Source organism: Chrysochloris asiatica, unplaced genomic scaffold, assembly GCF_000296735.1.
Source record: "Chrysochloris asiatica unplaced genomic scaffold, ChrAsi1.0 scaffold00151, whole genome shotgun sequence".
NCBI lineage: Eukaryota > Metazoa > Chordata > Mammalia > Afrosoricida > Chrysochloridae > Chrysochloris > Chrysochloris asiatica.
The window spans coordinates 7,109,120-7,125,469 of NW_006408669.1; the positions used below are offsets into that span (position 1 = coordinate 7,109,120).

At 37.6% G+C, this 16,350-nt stretch overlaps 1 protein-coding gene across 1 annotated transcript in view; it reads right to left on the reverse strand.

Annotated features, from left to right (window-relative positions):
• The window catches only part of CNTN3 (contactin 3 (plasmacytoma associated)), a 499,366-nt gene that overhangs the window by 144,585 nt on the left and 338,431 nt on the right, over positions 1-16,350 (reverse strand). The window contains exons 6-10 of the mRNA XM_006870787.1: positions 16,090-16,192; positions 15,353-15,537; positions 12,379-12,515; positions 11,348-11,477; positions 3,430-3,580 (exon numbers count right to left, since the gene is read on the reverse strand). Of these exons, the coding sequence (XP_006870849.1) occupies positions 3,430-3,580; positions 11,348-11,477; positions 12,379-12,515; positions 15,353-15,537; positions 16,090-16,192 (706 nt within the window). The remainder of the gene's footprint in view (positions 1-3,429; positions 3,581-11,347; positions 11,478-12,378; positions 12,516-15,352; positions 15,538-16,089; positions 16,193-16,350) is intronic.

The following is a 16,350-nucleotide window of genomic DNA, read 5'->3' on the forward strand; positions in this document are numbered from 1 at the left end:
ATAGAATACTACAAAATGTTGAAAAATAATGTTGACTGTGAAACACCTCACAACATGATTGAACCTGGATGACATTATGCTGAGTGGAATTAGTCAATCAGAAAGGACAAACATTGTATAAAATCAATGTAGTAAAAAGTTAAAAAAAAAAAAGTGTTTTTGATCAAAGAAATAATCTATGATGGTTATGGGGGTAGGGAGATGGGAGGTAAAATTATTCATGGGCTAGAGAGTAGACACATGTTAACACAGGTGACAATACAACAAGAGGGTGGTTAGCAGAGAAGCGATGAAGATAGCAGAAGATGCCAGGGGGAATGCAATAGTTAAAGTGGATAGAGGCAAATGCTGTTAACTGTGGGTACATGGAGGGGACAAGCACTGGGCTGCGAACCACAGGTCATCAGTTCAAACCCACTAGCTGCTTCTCAGAAACCCTTTGCAGGGTCACTATGAGTCAGAACTGATTTGATGGCACTTAACAACAACAAAATAATGAGACACTGACGAAATTTTTAAGCATTTCATCGATCTTCTTTTGAAGCTTCCTGTATCATTCAATATTTTGCCCACAGAATCCTTCAGTATTGGAACTCAGAGAGTTTGAATTAGATCATCAATTTGTAAAGCTTGTTCTTCCCTTTTGATTTTCTGATTGTAGCTCTCTGCACAATCCATTAGAATACTTTACTTTGTCTCTTGAAGCCAACCTTTGAAATTTTCTGTTTTCTTCTTCTGGTGTTGCTTTTTCATGTCATCATTTTATCCCCATTCATCTTAGCTACTTTACATTCAATAGTAAATTTCACAGTCTTTTCTTACATCTGTTTTGGTCTTTTTGTTTTTCACATCTTTTCAATAACTTCTTGCTTGGTTCATGTTTTGTTTTAGATCACTGGAGTTCAAATGAACCACCAGAAATCTTGAAGAGGCTCTGTCAATCCCTGGCCTCACGCACGCTACTGGGTGTCAGCACTCGGCCAGGACCACTCTGTTCAGCAACACGCCTTCTCTGTGTTGTGGCCCAGCTCTCTCCTTGTCAGGCAGAGGGTGCAGAAGCAGTCTGGCTGCTTATACAGAGAACTTCTAGCATGTTAAAACTTACTTATATTCATTTTAAGAATATTGTGGTTTAAAAAGAAAAAATAATATTGTGATTTCGGTGACTAAAACTCTTCCAATAATGAGAAAATACTGGTAACTTCTGATAAAGAGTTCTGGTGTGGCACTGTAGGATAAGTACTGGACTGCTAAGCACAAGGCTGGCAGTTCAAATCCACCAGCTGCTCCTCGGAAACCCTATACAAGACTGTGATGAGTTGGAATCAATTCAATAGCATTTAACAACATTATCTGATAAGCCTCTAGTATCCAGAATATATGAAGTCCTAGTACCACCTAATAACAAACAGACAAACAATCCAATCAAGAAATGAGCAAAGGACTTGAATAAGCATTTCATTAAAGCAGTAAAGAAATGGTCATTGTTCTTGTTAAGTGCAATCAAGTTGGTTTCGACTCACAGCAATCCTGTAAAAGGTTCCGAAGCCTTAAAAAAAAATCTTTGTGGGAGTAGAAAGCCTTATTTCTCTCTCTTGTAGGAGTGAGTGAGCTCGAATCACTTATCTTGTGGGTCACAGTCCAGTGATTATCCTACAATAAGTCTATGAAAAATTGTTCAACATCATTAGTCATGAAGGCAATAACAGTTTGAACCACAATAAAATATCACTTCACACAACTGGAAAATGGAGCCGTGATGGTGCTGGAGGGTAAGCGCCACACAGTTCAATGCAAGGTTGGCAGTTCAAACCCACCAGTGGCTTCATGGGAGAAAGATGAGGCTCTCTGTTCCTGTAAAGATTTACAGTCTCAGAAATGCTATACAGGATCACTATGATTCAGAATTCACTCAGGAGCAATAAGTTTAAGAGCATCCTGGTTATATAGTGGGTTACATGCTGGGTTACTAACCACAAGGTGAACAGTTCGAATCCACCAGCTGCTCCTTGTGAGAGACTTTCTTCTCCAGTAAAGATTTACAGCCTTGGTAACCCGCACAGCATTGTGATAAGTTGGAATCAACTTGTTGGCAATGGGTTTTTCATACGGAGGATTGCTTTTATAAGCAAAATGAGAAATCAGAATGTTGAGGAAGTTGTGGAGAAATTAGAATCCTTGTACATTGCTTGTGGGAATGTGAAATACTACAACCAATGAGGAGAACAGCCTGGCAGCTCCTCAAAAGGTGAAGCAAAAAATTACCATATGAACCAGCAGTTCCACTGCTAGATATAAATGGAAAAGAATTGAAAGACGGTATTTAAACAGAAATTGTATATAAATATTCACTGCAGCACTATCCACAATGACCAATAGATGGAAATAAGTTGTGCACCCATCTACAGATGCATGGATAAACAGAATGTGATACACCCACACAATGGAACACTATCCACTCATCAAGAGAAATGAAGTTCTGAGACATGCTGTGACATGGATGACCCTTAAAAATGGGCTGCATGGCACATGGTGGGTACCAAAGGATAAACAGTGTAATTCCCCTGTTTGAGAGTTACCTAGAATAGGCAAGGACACAGAGACACAGTTTATTATTGGTTATTAGGAGCTAAGGAGAGGAAGATTGGGGGGATGATACTACTAAGGGGTACTGAGCTTTAATGTGGGGTAATGTAAATCTTTTGGCTATGGTAGTGGTGATGACTGGGCAACAATGGAAAGGTCATTAACGTCACTATAATTAATGTACACTTAAAAATGTTTAAAGTGACAAAATTTTAGTTGCCTTTATTTCACCGCAGTAAAACTTAAAATGCTTAGTATAAAAAGGAGAATGTTGTAAGCCTAAAATAATTATATTTTTGTTCTTAAACTCCCCCATTGTTTTTGTTACTATTACCTGCTTTCGAGATGGTTCCAACTTAAAGTGAACTTATGCATAACAGAATAAAACATTCTACCCCAATAACTGGGGGTCTTCTTCTTTTTCATGGACCTTCTTCTTCTTCATGAACTTTACCAATCAAGAAAAGTCCTTCCAGAAAACAAGTCCAAAGAATGAGAAGCAAAGCCTCGCCACCCTGATTTCTCAGGAGCATTCTGGCTACACTTCTTCCAGGACAGATTTATTTGCTCCTCTGGTAGTCCATGGTACTTTCAATATTCTTCGCAAACACCATAACTCCAATGCATCAATTCTTCTAAGGCCTTCTTTATACATTACTCAACTTTCACATGCATATGAAACTACTGAAAACACCATGGCTTGAGTCAGGCACACCTTAGTCCTTAAACTGACATCCCCCCTACATTACTGAAATGCTGGAATATTAAAAATCAAAGTCAGCATCACTATGGAAAATGAGAAGAAACTGTATCACCACTATTTTGTGCAACAGAATAGAATACCTTTCATTCTCCTGCACGATTCCATCTCTCTTCTTCCAGAATGAAAGTGCCCTTGGTGAGGCTCTGGGGTTACACTCCAAGATGACCAGGCTGCCCACCTGCACTTGAACCAACTTTTTCATAGGATTCTTTGAAAAATCTGGAGCAGAGGCTGAAGAGAAAGAGAGACAGAAAGAGAACTGGATCATTAAGTTTTTTTAAATTGTAAATTTCAAATGTAGACGTAATCATTTTAAAATTAGGCCGGGCACACAAGAAGTTAGCATTTGACATAAGATTTACTGTGTGACATACAGGATTTCAGCGCCAAAAGAGTAATTCATGCTATTATGTTTTCTGGTAAGTTCTAAATCTTGACATGATTACTTTATACAAGCGTTTTTAAAGATTTCCTTGATGTTTTAAAATAGCTCAATTTGTTAAATAAAAGAATAATAGTTCTCAAAGAATGCTTTTAAAAGCTAGTTACATGAAGTCAGGAGTAGGGTTCGTCTCTCCTATGACCTCCAGGAAACCATGCTTGGCCCAGTGTCTCGCTCAGTCTGTGCTTAATAGCTTTAGAACAAAGGCTGACTATTGAATTAATATTCGTTTTTGTTAAAAAAAATCATAATCAGCTACAAAATACTCAAGTTTAACTTTCAAACTAAGGAAAAATATTACAGTATGCATTAGTAGATTAACTATTATAGTAGTATGTTGGTGCCAGTGGTTGTGTGCCGTGGGTTGATTCCGATCCATAGCCACCTTGTATAGGGTTTCTGAGGCTGTATATCTTTACAGGAGTGAAAGCCTCATTTTTCTCCCACAGAGCTGCTGGTAGATTAGAACTGCTGACCTTGAGGTTAGCAGCCCAACTCACAACCACTATGCTATCAGAGCACCTTAATACAGCATCATGATAGTTAATATGTTATAACTATTATAATATAATAAGGAGCTCTGGTAGCGTAGTGGTTACAAATTGGGCTGCCAACCTCAGGGACAACAGTTTGAAACTATCAGCTGTTCTATGGGAGAAAGACGATGCTTTCTGCTCCAGTAAAGATTTACAGTCTTGGAAACCCTGTACAGGGTCGCTAAGAGTTGGAACCGACTCCACGGCACATAACCACCACCACCATTATAATATAGTAGTATAATAGTATATTAACTACTATAATAATGCATTGTTGTTGTTGTTGTTAAGTGCTGTTGAGTCGGTTCCGACCCATAGCAACCCTGTACAGGGTTTCCGAGGGTGTAAATCTTTACGGGAGTAGAAAGTCTCATCGTTCCATTAGTATATATATTATTGTAGTTAATATATATTAGTTAATAATAACACTATTATAATAATACAGTATTATAACAGTTAATATACAGGAGTCGTGTTTTGGCACTATGGGATAATGCACTAGACTAAAGGTTGGTTTGAACTGCAAGGTCAGTGGTTCAAAGTCACCGGTTGCTCCTCAGAAGCTCTGTGTAGGATAGCTATGAGTCAGAACTGACTGGATGGCACATAACAACAACAACAACAACAACAACACTACTACTATGTTGGAATCATGCCATTGTTCTGTAGAATAAGAACTGAAGCGCTAACCACCAAGTCAGCGGTCAAATCCATCAGGTGATCTTCAGAAACCCTATGAGTCAGAAGCAAATTGACGGTACTTAACAACAATGACAATATAGAAAATATTCAGTTATAGTGCCAGAAGACACACCCCTCAGGTTGGAAGGCACTCAAAATGCGACTGGGGAAGAGCTGCTGCCTCAAAGTAGTGTTGACCATAATGGCACTAATGGAATAAAGTCTTCGGGACCTTCATGTGCTGATGAGGTACAGAACAAAATGAAGACAAACAGCTATAAAAACCCATTAATAATCGGAACATGAAAGGTAAGAAATATGAACCTAGGAAAATTGGAAATTGTAAAAAATGAAATGGAATACATAAACATTGATATCCTTGGCATTGTGAGCTGAAATAGACTGGTATTGGGCATTTTGAGTTTAAATACCACAGGCTTTGCTATGCCAGGAATGATAAATTGAAGAGGAATGGCATCTCATTCATCATCAAAAAGAACATATCAAGATCTGTCTTGAATTACAACACTGTCTGTGATAGAATAATATCCATACACCTATAAGGAAGACCGGAATTCTGGTGAGGTGCTGCTGGTTAATGTGCTGGACTGCAAAATTGGTTTCAATCGCAAGGCCGGTAGTTCAAGCTCACCAGCTACTCCTCAGAAATGTTACACAGGGTCACTGTGGGTCGGCACAGAGTTGACGGCACTTCACAACAACAACAGCATCAAGGAAGACTGGTTAATACCACTATTACTCAAATTTACACATCAACCAGTAAAGCCAGTGATTACAAAACTGAAAAATTCTACCAACTTCAGTCTGAAATTGACCAAAGATACAATCAAGATATATTGATATTTACTGGCAAGTGAAATGCAAAGATAGGAAACAAAGAGAAAGGTTTGGAAGTTGGAAATATGGCCTTGGTGATACAAACCATGGTGGAGATCACATGATAAAATTTTGCAAGAGGAATGATTTCTTCATTGCACATGTCTTTCTTTTTTCAAACAATATAAAAGACATGAGTCTCACCAGATGGAATACACAGAAATGAAATTGACAATATCTGTGGAAAAGATGACAGAAAAGCTCTATATCATCAACTAAAATAAGACCAGGAACAGACTGTGGACTAGGCCTTCAATTGCTCATATGCACATTCATGCTGAAGGTGAAGAAAATTAGAAGAAGTCCATGAGAGTCAAATTATGAACATGAATATATCACAACTAAATTTATAGATCATCTGAAGAAGAGATTTGCTGCATTAGATACTAAAGACCAAAGACCAGATGAGTTGTGGAATGACATCAAGAACATCACACAGGAAGAAAGCAAAAGATCATTAAGGATACAAGAAAGAAGACAAATACGAAAATAGATGTCAGAAGAGATGCTGAAATTTGCTCTCCATTGTAGAGATGCTAAAGCAAATGGAATAAATGTGAGGAAGTAAAAGAGATGAAAAGAAAATTTCAAAGGGCAGCTCGAGAAGACAAAGTCAAATATTAGAAAGAAATGTGCAAAGACCTATGGTTAGAAAACCAAAAGGGAAGAACATGCTCAGCATTTCTCAAGCTGAGGGAACTGAAGAAACAAATTCAAGGCTCAAGTTGAAGTATTGAAGGATTCTCTGGGCAAAATACTGAATGATGCAGAAAGCATTAAAAGAAGATGGAAGGGATACACAGAGTCACTGTATCAAAAATAAATGGTTGGTCTTCAACCATTTCAAGAGGTGAAATATGATCAAGAGCCAATGATCCAGAAGGAAGAGTTGAAGGTGCATTGAAGGCATTGGCAAATAACAAGGCACCGGGAGTTGATGGACTGCAAATTGAAATCTTTCAACAAACAGAGATGGCACTGGAGGTACACACTCATCTATGTCTGGAAATTTGGAAGAAAACTACTTCACCAACTGACTGGAAGAGATCTGTATTTGTGCACATTCCAAAGAGAGGTGACTCAACAGACTGTGGAAAACATTGGATAATATCATTGATATACCATGTAAGTAAAGTTTTATTAAATACAAAAACTGCTACAGCCATACATTGACAGAAAACTTCTGGAGGTTCAAGCTGAATTCAGAAGAGGACAAGGATGAGAAATGTCACTGCTGACATCAGACAGTTCTTGGCTAAAAGTAGAGAATACCAGAAACCTGTATACCTGTGCTTTACTGATTATGAAAAGGCTTTTGATTGTGTGGATCATGACAAACCAAGGACAACAGGGCAAAGAATGAGTATTCCAGAACACTTAATTGTGCCCAAGAGGAAGCTGTACACAGACCAAGAGGTAAACAGTACGTGGGGACACCGAATGGTTGAAAATTAGGAACGTGGTGCAAGAAGGTTGTATTATTTCACTATATTTATTCAATCTGTATGCTGAGCAAATAATCCGAGAAGCTGAATTATATGAAAAACAAAACAAAAAAACCATGTTGCATCAGGATTTGAGGAAGACTTACTAATAACCTGCGATATGCAGATGATACAACCTTGCTTGCTGAAAGTGAAGAGGACTTAAATATTTACTAGTGAAGATCAAAGACCACAGTCTTCCGTATGGTTTGTACCTCAATGAATTAAAACAAAAATCCTCACCACTGGACCAATAAACCACACCCATATAAATGGAGAGAAGATTGAAATTGTCAAAGATTTCATTTTGCTCACATCTCATCACCAAGACTTATGGAAGCAGCCTTCAAGAAATCTAATGATGTATTGCATTGGGCAAATATGCTGTGCAAGACTTCTTTTAAGTGTTGAAGGGCAAAGATGTCAGTTTGAGGATTAAGGTGTGCCCGACCCAAGTCATGGTATTTTCAATAACCTCATAAGCATATGAAGTTGGAGAATGAATAAGGAAGACAGTAAAAGAATTGATGCATTTGAGTTTTGGTGTTGGAGGAGAATATTGAAAGTACGACAGCCTGCCAATAGACCAAACAGATCTGTACTAGAGGAAGTACAGCCAGAGAATTTCTTGGCAGCCAGGATGGCCAAACTTCATCTCTCACACTTTGGCCATATTATCAGGATGGATGGACCAGTCCCTGGACAAGGATATCATGTTTAGCACAGTGGAGGGTCTGAGAAACAGAGGAAGACCTCCAATGAGATGGTTTGGCACAGTGGCAGCAGCAATTTGCTCAGACGTAGCAATGATTGTGAGGTTGGCCCAGGATCAGGCAGTGTTTTGTATCAACTAGATGGCACCAAACAACAATGACAATAATATTAAATATTATACCATGTAGAAAACACTGTTTGTTAATAATGCATTGGAATACTAATCCCAAAACAACACCTGCCTGTCACGATACATGAAAAACAGACCATTTGAATGAAATGATACGGAGATAGTTAAATGTTAATGTGAAAATCACTCTTTTTACTATACAGGTGGAAAACATTCACAACCTAGAGCACCTCCCCAAAAATCTAATGTTCTAAGTGATGGAGAATCTCATGATTTTACGTAATGTTTGATAAGAGACTATCTCACAATGAATTATATCATTTGGGGATAAGGAAGACAAGTTATACAGCACTTGTTAAGAGCCACTGAGTCAGTTCCAAATCATAGCAACCCTGTATAGGATTTCTGCGGAGCCATTAGTGAGTTAGAACCACTGACGCAGCAGTGACTGGCCTTAAAATTAAGATCCTGAGAAATTAATAGCTTTTACTAAAATAAGACATAACGACATTATATTTGGGTAAAGTCTAATATATTTTTTACACTTTTTTTCTCGTGCAGCAATTCCACAAACCGAAGTAGGTAGTTTGGTAGATCCCTGTATTTTGAAGATGAATAAACAGTGACTCATCATCTTAATGAAATGAGCTCTGGTAGCGTAGTGGTTACAAATCGGGCTGCTAACCTCAAAGTCGGCAGTTCGAAACTATCAGCCGTTCTGCGGGAGAAAGATGAGATTTTTCTGCTCCCGTAAAGATTTATAGCCTCAGAAACTCTGTGCAGGGTCACTCTGAGTCGGAAGTGATTCCACGGTACTTAACAACAACAACAAAACAGCTTAATGTAATATAAGTATATAGCAAGGTTTCAACCTAAGTCTTCAATGACTATTCCCACAGTTTTTGCCATATTACTGTATCCCACCACCACTGTTAATAGCAGCTAGGTTATGTGTGATAATCTGTCCTCCTCAGGATTTAGCCCTCCTGTTGGCATCCTGGTGCGGCAGTCTGATAACCACAAGGTCAGCCGTTCAAATCCACCAGCTGCTTCTTGAAACCCTATACAGATTTGCACAACAACACTTAACAACAACAGTGCAGAAGGCAGGCTCCTCGGTGGCACCAGCAGTTTGCAATGAGTTGCTAACCTACAAGTTAGTGGTTTGAATTCACCCAGCAGTCTCACAAAAGAAAAGCTGGCTATCTGTTTCTGCAAAAAAAAAAACTACAGCCAAGGAAAACCTAGGGAGAAATACTAGTCTGTAACACAAGAGGTCACTACGAGTGAGAATCCACTCAGGGGTCAAGGAATTTGATTAGTTATCTAGTGATTGATTTTTGATGGAGCTGTGGCTCTAAACTTCAGGCATCTGGGTTGAGAGATGTGCTTTCCTCTAAACCAGGTTTCTACATCAAGACTTTGGGCCAGGATAACTTTTTTTAGTAGGAGAGTGTACGTTATAGGATGTTACGCAGAATTTGTAGCCCATCTACTTACTTCTGTTTCTTTTTAAGTGCTGTCAAGTCTGTTCCAAATGACAGCAAACCTGTATAGTGTTTCTGAGGAACAGCTGGTGGATTTGAACTGCCGACCTTGTAGTTTACAGTCTAGTGCTGATCCTACAGTGCCACACCAGGAGTCCATCTACCTACTAGGTACCTGACTGGTTCCCAGCAGGGAGCTGTGTTTTGCTTACAACAGCTATTTGTTAATATACATCTACCTACGGGGTAGCTGTACATTAGTAAATATCTGTTACTAGCAAAACACAGCTCCCTGCTGGGAACCACTCAATGAAATAAACAATACTTTATAACACTCTGGTCCTAAGTGCTGGGACAATGATGGGTGTATGTTTCACATCACACAACAGAGTCTTACTGAAACTCTGAGCAGTGACTGTAATTCGAGAAATTAAGAAGGCTATCTGGTTTCTACTAGGTTAGATGTAGTGAAGGACATCAAATGAATGTGTTGAGGGACATCATATAGAACTTGACAATGCTGACAATGTTTCAGCTTTAGACCAAGCTATATAGAATTCCAAATTCAAATTTTCCATATAAACTATGTTGTTGTTAAGAGCTGTTGAGTCAGTTCTGACTCATAGTGACCCTGTATATGGTTTCCAGGGAGCAGCTGGTGAGCTTGAACCACAGATCTTGCTGTTCAAACCAACTTTGTAGTTCAGCACATAACCCTATAGTGCCATGCCAGGACTCCATATGTTGTTGTTGTTGTTAAGTGCCGTTGAGTCGGTTCCGACCCATAGCGACCCTGTACAGGGTTTCCGAGGGTGTAAATCTTTACGGGAGTAGAAAGCCTCATCTTTCTCCCGCGGAGCAGCTGGTAGTTTCGAACTGCTGACCTTAAGGTTCGCAGCCCGATTCGTAACCACTACGCTACCAGAGCTCTCCATATACGGGACAATAAATATCTTATTCCCTTACTCACGCACTCACTTATTCATTCATTTCCTTTTTGGTTTATTCATTCCTATCATTTATGTTATGCCCATTATTGGTTGGATTTTCAGTAATTTGCAATTTAACATGCCATTATAGACAATAGTTCTAAACATGGTACACATTTTTCTTTATCTTGAACCTTAGGTACAAGAAGAAGAAAATAATACAGAATTTCAAATAGTTGCACTTTAGTAAATTAAGGTTTCAGCAAGTCCAATGTCCAATGTTTGATGCTACTAACACGGTTACTACAAACGATGGCCATTCCTTCTGAATCCATAAGTGATTGATTCAAATATTGTTATGGACTTTATGGATCTGTAACCGAGAACACCAAAGTCATGTATTCTCTTATAAAGCACTGCTCAGTTTGTTTGATTAGAGTTGGATCAGGATGTCTTAGGACAAAACTTTTATCTTACGATTTACTTCAACTTTTAGGTCCGAATTCCAGCCAATAATTCCTATTTCCCTTAAATAGTACTTAATACACATAGGCCTTGGTGAGAACCCCTGAGGGATGCTGTTGTAATACTGTAGATATTGCTACATGCAAGAACGTAATATGAAAACTAAATAAACTGCTTCTGGCAACAATGGAGATGCTTAAAAATAAAATAAGAACAGAAAATTTCATTCTTACCAACAACCTTGAGTTCAGCACTGGAGTAGACAAGACCATGTTTGTTTTCTGCTATGCACTGGAACATGCCCGAATCAGTAACAGTTAGGTTTGATATTGTAAGGGCACCATTTTCTATCTGTATTCTTTCCTAAATGACAACAAAAACATCTTACATATAAAGAGATTCATCACCTTTGGAAGAAAAAGAAACATCCTTGACTATCATTTAAATCACACAGAAACTTTCCATATTTCAATCTTAACCTTTTTTCATGGGAAACGTGAAAGGCTGATTTAACTTAACAGGCACACATTGGCAATACTAATGAACATCCTTCAGCCCAAATGTCACTCAGTATTAAAATAAATAACAAAACTACAAGAAAAAACATTGCAGCCATTTTAGTTTTTCATGGTGATTCAAATTTCACAAATGAAACAAAAAAGTGCCATGTAGTTGTTTTCTTTATCAACATTGAGAAGAGTTTTCACCACTTTTTTTTCTTCATGCCTGCTCAAGCTACCATAAATTCTGTGCATTTAAGACAGATCTTAGAAACACAAATATTTGTCAGTATATTTAGAAGTCTGCATATGCAGATTTGTAGGAACATAATCAACTTAGTGCATAATTTATGAAAAAATACAAATTGCATGGCTTGAGAATGACAGTGATGGAGAAAATGAGTGTCCATAGAACATGGCCGTCAACCAATACACATATTTATTTTGCACAGGGCATACGAAGTTAGCAAACAGAAAAAGAAAATTACATTCTGCACTTGGTTGAAGTAGAGTTTTCTCTAATTTCAATACCAAAAATGGAGCACATTACTTTGTAGCTTAAATTCATAAATCACCTTTTTCAATGAAATTCAGTGTTTAAACACGCTTCCTTGGTAGACTAGGTTGCTTGACTTATTTGTGTGTGTGTATCATTCACATGCAAATGAAAGTGTATGCAAACTAACAATTTCACTTCTGTGCTGTGTTCTGGAGAATGCTTTTATTGAACAAAATGGAGAGGAGAGTTAGCTAGACAACCTTACCTCTAGCACCAAAGCGTCTCCGTTTTTCAACCATCGGTAGGAGGGCTTCGGCTTACCACTTGCCCGGCATTCCCAATAAAGATTATCCTCCACAGCGATTTCCACATTCTTTATGGTCTGAACCCAGTGAGGCTTTGCTATGTGTATATAAGAACAGCAATAAATAAATAAGGCAATCTCATTAAAACAAAACAAACAAAACTCATCCAGATAAATGTAAATAGACATATGATTATAATAAGTGATTAAACTCAGCATTGTTGTTGTTACTGTGAAGTGCCATTGACTTGCTTTTGACTCATAGTGACTCTCTATATAGGGTTTCCAAGGATCAGCTGGTAGGTTTGAACCACTGATTTTGTGACTAACAGTTCTGTGTTTATCCTAGAGCACCACACCACACAGGACCCCAAACTCAGTATGTTGTTGTTGCTACTAAGTGCCATGTAGTTGGTTCTGACTCATAGTGACCTTGTATAAGGTTTCCGAGGAGTGGCTGGTGAGTTTGAACTGTCGACCTTGCAATTCAACTGATCTTGTGGTCCAGTGTGTATCCTACAGTGGCACACCAAATTTCAGCACAGTGACTAGTTGTTGTTGTTAAGCGCTGTTGAGTCAGTTTGGACCCATAGCGACCCTGTATAGGGTTTCTGAGGAGCAGATGGTGAGCCTGTACTGCCGACCTTGCAGTTCAAACTGACTTTGTAGTCCAGTGCATTAATCCCCAGTGCCACACCAGGACTTCATAGTGACTAGAAATGTGTTTAACAAAATTTTATAAATTGCATGTATGAAATGTTTCTAGATATAAGGATGGATGTTGGAATCTGTCATTAACTAAGCCAGACTCATTATGTTTTCTGTGTTTTAAAAATTCTGGGCACTTAAATATATTCCTCATCTCTCAATGAGTAGAAAGTTAGGAGTTCCTGGGTGGCAAAAATGGCTAAGGGTTAGATCACTAGCCAAATATTGGTTCAAACCCCTTCAGGCATACTTTGGAAGAAAGCTCTGGTGATCAGCTTCAGAAAGGTTACAACCAGGAAAACCCTACACATACAGAGCACAGTTTTACTCTGATATACATGAGGTCCCAACTTGTTGGCAAGATTTTATTATTTTTATTTTTTCTGGTTTTGTTTTGCATACAGGTAAATACATTTGATTTGATTTTCCAAGTGGATGTTTGAATCATAAGATTGCAACTGGTAACAATTTAATACATGAGTGACAGCAGATACTAGTCTTAATTATACACTAAAAATTAACATCCATAGAATTTCTCTTCTATAGCCGAGGGGAAAAAAAATGTTTCCCTCAAGTTAGAAATAACTCTTAATTAAATACAAACCAGTGAGCATCTTATGAACCTCTGTGCAAATTAAACTGAAGGCAGCAAAAGATGGATAAATTGGTTCAATTTGAATCATAATATGATTTTTTTTTACCAGAAAAAGAAACAACTTCAAATTATACATGCAAATCACTTGGATAAAGTGAGTTTATCGTTTTCTCTTATGTTTTAGAAGATATTTGGAAAAGTCTTTTTTACAAATGAAAGCAACATACCACTTGCAATGAAATTCATTCAATATACACAACATACTCAGCCAAGTCTCAGCTTGCATTTTAGATCCAAAACTGGGAGGTGTCATGTCTTACTGGTTTCACATTGCATTATGCATGTGGTACCTAGTGTGGGATCCGCATTTGCATCCTCCATATGGAAAAAGAGTTTATGTATTTCTCTTCAATTGAAACCGAGGGGAAGAGCTGTCTTTCCATTTCTATCCAATAAAACTGTTCTTTTATAAATGAAATTGAAATGAAACATTGGCTACATAGCTTTTAGAGAAAAGTCACAAGTCTAAGCTTTGTCTTATTTTTATTTTCTTTATTTTTAATACAAATGAATTGCTCAATCTGACATGTATTTCATCCCCAAATCACTTTTCCCTATTTCATATTGAAAGGCATTTGCTCCTTTCAAAACTTATCAGCCTGGGATGGAATGAAACTACCGATAGATCTATACACACACCTGTGACTAAGAACTGGATGATCAATTCCCAATAATAGTCTCACAAAATTTCTAATGGCAAAATTACAAACCTACATTCACTGAACTTAAACCATCAACAATCTAAGTTGTTCTTCTCTTTTTCCTATTTTTTTCTGTGTAAAAGGGATTTGAAAGCAAATTTGGAAAAGGGGGGAAAAAAAAAGACAATTTAATTTCCCTGCAAATAGAGTCTAAGTAAAGGTAACATCATTACCCCTTCCTAACTCAAATTGAGCAGTCCATCAAATAAATGTGATTGCAAATTAAAGGCAGCAAACACTGCGCAGATATATTATTGGAAGGGAGATAACAGCTATGGAAGGACTCAGTAAGAGCTTGAGTTTATGTGGTTTGTTAACGCAGCAACTGAAACTCTTCCAGATAAAGGTAATAAAGATGTCTCAAGGAAGGAGCAGAAAATTCTCCTTAATACTTTTCATTGTGTAAAAGATGATTCTTGGAGAAAAAATTCAAAATATTTCAGTAACATAGGAATCATTTAAAAATGCGAAATAAAAGGCTTTCTACCTCAAACTTCATTGTTGAATATTGTTTTTAATTTCCTCTATGATTTGAAGAATCAGTTCAACAACTTGGGTGTTCTTTAGTTTACAGTAAGAGTTTGTCCTCTTTAATATGGTGTCGTTAAGTGCTATTGAGTTGGTTCTGACCCATAGCAACCTTGTATAGGGTGTTTCCAGGACTAGCTAGCAGGTTTGAACTACCAACCTAGCAGTTAGCAGTCCAGCGCTTAACTATAGTGCTATACCAGGATTCTAAACAAAACATAAAATAATACAATTTGGACTGTGAAATTACAGTATGACATGTGCCTACCCCAGTAACAACAACAACAAGATAAGAGAGAAAAGTTAATATGGGATCACCAATTTGCTCAAAGTGGATGCTCACCATAGTAAGTCAGGCGTCCTCTGGCAACATTTTTCCCTCGTGAATTCTCAGCAATGCATTCATATGAACCTGTGTCTTCCTGTTGGAAATTAGGAATTTCAAGCATACCATTGAACTTTCTCAATTTAATTTTACTGGGAAATGGCAGTCCATCACTTCTTCTCCAGTTAATCTGAGGTACAGGACTAAGAAAAAAAATGATAAGCTACTTGCTTTTCTTGAACTGATGTCGGGAAGCTTTTTTTGGCTTGACAAAATGAAGTTTTGATTAGGAAAGAGCAAAAAAGCACAGGTTTCCAAATACAGAACTCTTCCAGGTGTCAATTATGTTATATAAACCTGGTGCAAAGATTTAGTGCTTAAAGTTGATATTTTGATAAAAGAAACTGCATTTTCTTGAGTTAATTTAGGATTTAGAGGAAAAAAATAAAACCTGAAGTAAAAAAAAGTAATACTGACTCACTGTGTTAAAATACAACACATGTCCAAGCAAAGAAAAAGTATTACTGATTTAATTTATGAAATTAGGAAGACAGAATCATTTTCTCCCAATTGCCTTGCAAGTTTCTAATTAAATTACATTTGTGGACTTCCCCTGTATTTTATTATTCCTTTGCCTCTAAATGAAAGTAAATTGCAGAAATTAAGAAAAAAGGAGAAGAGTCTGTTAAAAGGCACCCTGAACTCTTAGAGCAATTTAATATTTCCACACATAAATCAGAGGTTATAAAACTTACTTTCCAAGGGCAAAACATTCCAATTTTACAGTTGAACCTTTAGCTGCTGGAAATGTTTCTGGAAACTGAACTTCTATTTTGGGTTCATATTCACCCATCACACCTGTAAAGACACAATACAACTTTATTCGTTTCATTGCTACCTTTGCAATTGTCTTGTTTTTCTTAAATATAACTCTTTCGGTCTTTTTTGAATAAACTCCTCCTAATGATCTCAGCTACTCACTCGTCATCAGTTACGATACTACTAGACTGAGTTCT